The sequence below is a fragment of the Triticum aestivum genome, chromosome 2A, assembly GCF_018294505.1.
Source record: "Triticum aestivum cultivar Chinese Spring chromosome 2A, IWGSC CS RefSeq v2.1, whole genome shotgun sequence".
In the NCBI taxonomy this organism is placed as follows: Eukaryota; Viridiplantae; Streptophyta; class Magnoliopsida; order Poales; family Poaceae; genus Triticum; species Triticum aestivum.
In genome coordinates, this window is record NC_057797.1 from 710,513,404 (window position 1) to 710,521,048 (window position 7,645).

The 7,645-nt window shown below is 43.4% G+C and overlaps 1 protein-coding gene across 2 annotated transcripts; it reads left to right on the forward strand.

The window, feature by feature from the left end:
* The first annotated feature begins 6 nt into the window (after positions 1–6).
* On the forward strand, positions 7–5,902 carry LOC123190438 (GPI mannosyltransferase 2). 2 transcript variants are annotated; one of them, XM_044603076.1, is made up of 10 exons: positions 7–248; positions 709–770; positions 1,426–1,832; positions 1,934–2,039; positions 2,598–2,690; positions 2,782–2,977; positions 3,604–3,782; positions 4,733–4,986; positions 5,189–5,376; positions 5,449–5,902. In XM_044603076.1, exons 3-10 carry the CDS (start codon positions 1,514–1,516, stop codon positions 5,620–5,622), a joined length of 1,509 nt encoding a protein of 502 aa, XP_044459011.1. In that variant the 5' UTR covers positions 7–248; positions 709–770; positions 1,426–1,513; the 3' UTR covers positions 5,623–5,902. The 2 variants fall into 2 exon arrangements, with proteins under 2 accessions (XP_044459011.1, XP_044459012.1); XM_044603077.1 differs by having other exon boundaries at positions 3,616–3,782.
* The last annotated feature ends 1,743 nt before the right edge of the window (positions 5,903–7,645 follow it).

The window sequence follows — 7,645 nt, forward strand, 5'->3', positions numbered from 1 at the left end:
AAAAACCTCGCCCCTGACCTCCGCCGCTCGGCTCGCGATCTCGCCGGCTCGCTGCGTACCTCGCCGTCTCTAGACGCCTAGGAGCCGCCCCTCCCTGCCCCGCCCGCCCGGCACCAACGCGCCACCTGGCGCCCCTGCAAGCCGGCGCCTGCCGCGCAGTCTGCTCTCCGCCGACTCCGGCACTTGGCCGGCAGCAAGTCAGCAACCCTGCCCGGCGTCCAGCCTTTAGCCCGATCTGAGGATTTGAGGCAAGTTTTCCACTGCGGCACTTCCCATTCCCCGTTTTCTGATTTAGGGTTTACTCTTTGCTCTCTATTGCATCAATCAGGTGGAAGAGTCTAGTCTATTCCGTTAACTGAACAATCAGACTTGCTATCCAGTAAATGAACACACACATAATTTCGCTATCCAGTACATGAACACACGCACATAATTTCGCTATCCAGTACATGAGCACCTGATCATTGACATAATAATGATTTGTCTGATTGTTTGCCACTCTAACAAGTTACTCTGTCAATGCCACTCTTAACAAATTAACAATGCCACATAGTCTTCTTTGAACTTCTCAAGGTATGTATTATGTAGTCTGCTCATGCAAAATTGAGAATTTTAGTATGTCCGTAAGACCATATTGATCAATTTTTATGTGCTACTGGTAAATTAATTAGAATGTTGGCATGTCATATTCGTTGTCAATTTTTTTAGGTGGACCACCCTGTTCTGAAATCCTAGATCCGCCAGTGAGGTGAGCACCGTGCCACCGACAGGTATGTCCACATTAATTCTGTTCACCTTCTGTCCTTTTTCTTATGGGTTAGATTAGGCGATGTGTATGCTGTTGATCTTGCGATAGGGAACTAGAGATTAGCAATGAGGCTGATGGATTTGTCCGTGAATGGCTTCATGGCTTGATGCTCGCTGCCTTGCTTTTCTGTTGGTGGCTTGTGAAAATAACAAGAAGATTGCTGTTGTATTTCTCGGAGGCATAGACGCATAGCTCTGTTTAGGGGCTACTATTCGTAGCTTCCTGTGTACTGTCTTCATAAATGATGCACCATGTCCCATTTCCCGTCGCTCGTTAGAGAAGATAGTTAAGACTTAAGAATAAGATCTATCTCTAGAGCAGAGTTGGGGGGTTGAAATTTATGATACTCCCTCCGTTCACTTTTGTAAGTCGTTTCAGACAACTCAAAATAGGCTGTTTTGCACATTGTCTGAAATGTTTTCAAGGTCTTATAAAAGTGAACAGAGGGAGTAAAAGATTTTGGGGGGTTGGAATCTTTGTGATTTTCTCCATATGTAATGTTTGGTTCATAGTATTGAAGTTTATGATTTTATCTTCTTCTAGAAATCATTTTTACTAAATTTTATAGAAAAAAAATCCATTGAGTGAAACATCTAAATCCATATGTAATGTTTTAGGAACCAGACGGGTCAGAAAACCACCAGTGAGTCAGCGATCCACCCTACCGGTGTTCTGCTCTCACGGTGCTTTACCCCCGCCCGACCCATGGCGCCGCCACTCGTCGCCATCGTCCGGCTTGCCACTGCCTCCCGTGTCTTGGTCCTTACTCTCTCTCTGCTCGCTCGCCTTCTCTTCCGCCCATACGACACCTCCGCCTCCCTTCACCCGCCTTGTCTCTCCTCCCCCTCCTTCCCCCCTTCCGCCTCCTCTTCTAATTCCACTGCTACCGCCACCGCCATCTCGTCCCTAGCTGTATGGGACGGTGTCCACTTCGCTCGCTCTGCTGAGTGCGGCTACGAGTATGAGCAGTCATTCGCCTTCCTCCCCCTGCTCCCAGCCTCAATCGCTCTACTCTCCCGGTCCCGTAAGTTACTCGCCTCTACCTCAACTTCTCACCTTCTCATCGTTGAGGTGTGTGCTTGATCTGGTCTGGTGTTGGGTCATGGCCCCATTCTCCTTCTGCAGTGTTCGCGCCGCTGGTGCCGATGCTGGGGTACAGGGTCGTGCTTGTGATCTCCGGGCATGTTCTGAACAATGTGGCATTTGTTGGCGCCGCGGCCTATTTCTACAGGTGACTGACGTTCTTCAGCTACACACATGTGGTGTATTTATTTCAGTGTAGTTAGGTTTCTATGTTTAAGTATTTTTAGCGTTTAAGTGTTGTTTTAGGTTTTTGGATCAGGTCAACAGATATTCATTCTATCGGAGTCATGCTTGTGCGCATAATGGTCTACTAATGTTGGTGTGTTTAATCATCTTGATGCTTGATGTTTCAGACAGTCTTGGTATCCATCATAGTTTAATACTCCCTCTGGTCCATATTAATTGTCGCAGCTTTAGTACAACTTTAGTACAAAGTTGTACTAAAGCTGCGACAATTAATTTGGATTGGAGGGAGTAATAGAGTTTGAGTAAATTGCAATAAAAAAATCTACCCTCAATTTTTAGTTGTAGTACATTCATTTCGAGTGCAGGACTGCCCATTTCTCGTTTATAAATATTGCCAGTTGCACAACCACCGATGATTTTTCTCATGTCTAATAAGATGTAGAGTCGCTTTGCCTAGTATTTATAATACGACTATTTGTTCTAATGTGAAAAAAGTGACCCTTTATTGTACTTCGTGCAGATTATCTGTGCTGATCTTGAAGGACTCAGGAGCGGCTTACCGTGCATCTGTTCTTTTTTGCTTCAATCCAGCTTCTGTGTTCTACTCATCACTGTAAACTTCTTTGCCTTTATGCCATGACGAATCATGTACTAGCTATGACTGAACAGCAGCATGTTTCTGTTTTTTGTTTTTGTTTTGGCAGATATTCAGAAAGTCTTTATGCCCTTTTTTCGCTCGGAGGGCTCTTCTACCTGTTTTCCGGTGCTCGTACCGTTGCAATGATAATGCTCGCTCTATCTGGTTCAGCTAGGTCAAATGGAGCACTTAATGCTGGCTATATCTGTTTTGAGGCTTTGCTACAAGCATATGATGCTGCTATCCAGAAGAAAAGGCCCATGGTAAGCTTTCTTTGCCGGTTGCACTTCATGTTGTTGTGCACGGTGCTTACTATACTAGCTAACATGAAGAGGCCATATGGCTGAAGAGGCATCCAAAACTCGTGCGCATCCCGATATCCCATACAATTTTTTCACCAGGAAGTTTGACTTTTTTTTCTCAAAAAGTCAAATGTAGTGATGATGTGAAATTTTGTGTGCATGTGAAAATAAAATCCCATGCGCGCTATAGAGTAGGACAAGTACTCATACGAGAGTACAATCTTATTTTTTGTAGATGCCCGTATGATCAAAATTGTCCACAAAATTTTAGATGTACACATACTTTCACATGTTTAACCAATGTGATGTTTTTGTTTAATATCTTCTACATGACCTTATATGGTACTTCAACCTATGCTGATGTTTTCTTGGACTACATGAGTTGCTGTTGAGGGAATTATGCATGGTTTATAAGGCGGTAAACGACCTAAAGCGAGCACCACCCACTCTGACGCTTAAGCGCCTAAAGCGGACATATTTCTAAGGCACTCCCAGGACGCCTTATCACTTAAGCGTCTGAAGCAGGACGCTTTATAAATAATGGAATTATGGGTACCTAACGGCATTACCTTTTTCTTTGGCCCAAGTGGGCAGTGCAGGCCCTTGTCACTGGATTTTTGCGCTCCACTTTTGTATTCCTACCATTCTTTGCCTTTCAAGCATATGGATATTTGAACATATGCGTACACGGGGACACGGATGAGCTGAGGCCATGGTGCAAAGCAAAACTGCCCCTTTTGTATAGTTTTATTCAGAGTCACTACTGGTAATTGTTTCATCTCATCTTTACCAACACCAGCTCAACAATTTATAATTTTCCCTTGAATTCTGTATTTTACCTTGGGATAGTGTTCTATTTTTCTTTGTCACAACTCATATATCAATATGATTGTATGCTTAACAAGAGTTCTTGTGAGTTACAAGGAGCTACCATTTCTCTTATACAGCCATGATAATTACATATTCATCTTTTGTGGAGAGTGATATGTCTGTTCTTTCGTCCTTCTGTTCTGTTGCACCAATAGTGTATGCTGTCAAGTCACAAGGATGCCATGCTTGGTAATATGGGATCTCCATGCTTAGGCTGTATGCTCCACGTATAGAAAATAGGCAAACTCCATTCTCATTTATGTCCACCAGAATTTGAAGTACTTTTGTTGTTTTGACTGGTTAAAGAATGTCCATGTATATGCATTTCTCCTTACAATTTTACATAGACTCTTGTACTAAGGGCATCTACAATGTGATGCTGCCAAATTTGCGACGTCGTCAGAATTTTGGCACTGGTATCAAATAGACTAGCTATCCACAGCGTTAGCTGGTTCCCAATTTCTGTATAGTGGGGATCACTACAGAATAGAATGGAATAAAAACACTATCACATCTCTCTTTACCCACAACATTTGGGCCTGTTCACAAAGGTTCATGTATTATTTTATTAGCTGAGGTTGTTTGGCATTGGAGCATGAAGGAGCATCGATGCCCTCTTTTTTTAATTTGGCAACACCCTCCATAATGGTTCTCACCGGTGTCAAAAGCCATTTTAATATTTGGCACTATCAATTTGGCATACATTATGGATGCCTTTTAATATTTGGCACTATCAATTTGGCATACATTATGGATGCCCTAAGCTTGCTTTTTGAGTACCATCTTCTGAAGACTTATGCTCCCATTATTCACGAGCTTTATGTTATTTTACATCTTTCTTTTCAGGGGAGTTGGTTTCTTGAGATACTTTCAAGTCAAGCAGCTGCCCAACTTTCTTTTGGCTTCACCAGTACTATCTCTTGCAGTTTATTCTATAGTTCACTACACAAAATTGCTTCACCAACTCTTCCAATCAACTAGCATACACGAGCAGATAATTGCCATTGTTGACGGGAGGTTAGTTGAAGCATATGAAAGCTCAGATGTTGCCACAGTGTTGAAGAGTGAAATTTCTACCGGACCACATAACAAAAAGCAAGGTACTATTACATTCTCAACTGTCAACATTTTGTCTCTATTTTGAAAGATCATTGGAAAATGATATTCCTCAACTTTCTTAACACATGCCTAGGACTTGAGAAAATTTCAACTGTCCTGAAAAATGGAGAACTGACCTCAACCTATTCAATATAGGCTACTGGAGAACTGAAGTTTGAACATAACTCTGCAATGTTTGAACAGGGAACACTGAGGTTAAGAAGAGAAAATCTGTCGCGGCCAGCGCTGCTTCAGCAGCATCTTTAGATAGCAATGTATCAAGAGGCCGAATTGTGGGAGATAACAAGGATGAGTGCCCCTTGCTAGTTCTTCCTTTCATTTTACACCTGACATTCATGACATTTACCGCCTTCTTCGTGATGCACGTCCAGGTCAGTATAATGCCCGATGAAATTTATTTGTAGGTCGCTACTCAAGTCTCATCTGTTGCTTCTTCGGTCCAGGTGTCAACGCGGTTTCTGTCTGCCAGCCCCCCGATCTACTGGGCCGCTTCGCGCATTTTGGCTCCTGCAAGGGGCGGCTCTTGCAAGAGATGGGGATACTTCGTCATCGTTTACTTCGTTGCTTATATTCTTCTCGGCAGTTTGCTCTTCCCCAACTTCTACCCATTCACATGAGAACAGCTGCTGTCATGCACACACGAATTGTATGCGCTAGATTAGCCTGGAGGTTCTCCTTGGCGGAATGTTCCTGTACAGTTGGTGTATCTCTTTCCTTCTGTTCCCTAAAACCACGGCCATAGAATTGAGGAGTGCATTCTGGAGGTTTTTCTTTCTGGGAGATCTGAATCATGTGCTCCATTTCCTTACCTAGGTTGCACTAGATCACATGCCATGTTATGTTGACACCTTGATATGAAAATGATAATAATGATAATAGTAATAATATTTATGATGATGATGATGTTGATGGTAATAATAACAATAATAGTAATAATATCTGCATAAATGGGAATCCTATAGTGATTCGGAATGACAAAAATATATATACCGTTCTTCACCGGTTGCCTGGGAGTGCATACCGAAGAGTGCAGACAATCTCTCTGGATTCCTTGTGTCAAACTGCGTCCTCAGCGTTTTGACACCAAAATTAGATTAACGCTGCAGCAGCTGGGTCGATTCAGTACGGATAGAATTTGTGAGGTCAGTGATGCGAAATGGGTTACCAGTTGGTTGCTGGTGGCGCACATCCTCAAGTGCAATTATGAAATGGAAAATGGCGAGGACTCGGCTCTTACCATGGAAACCAGCAATAAAAAACACTAAGAACCGAGGCATCGTTATCTCGCTCCTCACCACTGGCCACCTGAGCAACCCATAGGGGAAGTGGATCCATGAGCTTGCTGGTGAAGTTTTGAGGGGATAAGTGGCCTAGCAGCCGTAGTCGCAAGAGGGAAAGAGAAAACCTAATCAGAGGATGTTTGAGGCTTGTCTTTAGGAACAGAAACCCTTAACCAAGTCAACAACGAAGTACTTCCTCCGTAAAGAAATATAAGAGTGTTTAGATCACTAAAGAGACGGAGGGAGTAGTTTACAGAGAAGATCCCAATTCATATGAAAATATGGCAAGGAAAGACTGGCGAGGAGACTACCATCAACAAAACAATGAACAACCACCATCAACGCCACATATTTTGCTACTCCCTCCGATCCAAAACAAGTGTCGTAGTCTTGAACTAAGGTTAGTTCAACCTTAGTTCAAAATTGCAACCGACCTTAGCCCAAAACTACGACACTTGTTATGGATCGGAGGGAGTAGCAGAATGAGGCGCACCTCGTGAAGAATCTCCACAAACTTTAGAACAAACCTCCTCTTCCTTGGGTTCTTGACCAATGTATACACTTTCAAAAATGACTATGCCTATGTTTTAATCTTGACCATTTAAAAGAAAAGTTTGACTTCAATCAATCTACGGGCTTGTCGGCGGAGTTCAAAAGGGATGAGTGCCCTAGCCACCGCAGTCGCAAGAGGGGAAAGAACCCAAATCAGGAGACATTTGAGGCTCGTCTCAGGAACAGAAACCCCTAACCAAGTTAGTAATGAAGAAGGTTAGAAAGGAGATCCCAGTTCAGATGAAAATATGCCAACGAAAGACTAGCGAGGAGGCTGACCACAAGAGTATGGACAACCGCCGTCAATGCCACATAATTTGGTTCCATAGTTTTGTACACCCTTCAGAATTGTCCATGTCTTAATCTTAACTGTTTTAAAGCTTTCTTAATTCTCAAACAATTTGTATATGTGATAACGCGTTGGACGCCGAGCTAGCGGCGTGTCGGGAGGGGCTGGAGCTGGCCCTCCATCGTACGGTGCTGCCCATTTTGGCCGAGCTTGATAGCGCGGAGGCGGTGTCACTGATCATAGCACACTCCGATGATCGATCGATACATCGCATGTTGGTTAAGGAGATTAAGAATCCGACCTCAACTGAGGATAGGGAGATTTCTTTTACTCGCTGTTGTCGGTCACAAAATTAAGTTAGCCATGAACTTGCCGTGTATGGCCGTAGCACTTCCCATACTGCAGTATGGTTGCATTCGGGATTAGATTTTGTTGTAAACTTGGCATTGGCTGAGAAGCCTCCGTGAGTAATGAGAATCTCTTTTTCTCCCGCAAAAAAAATCTTAAACAATTGAGGAG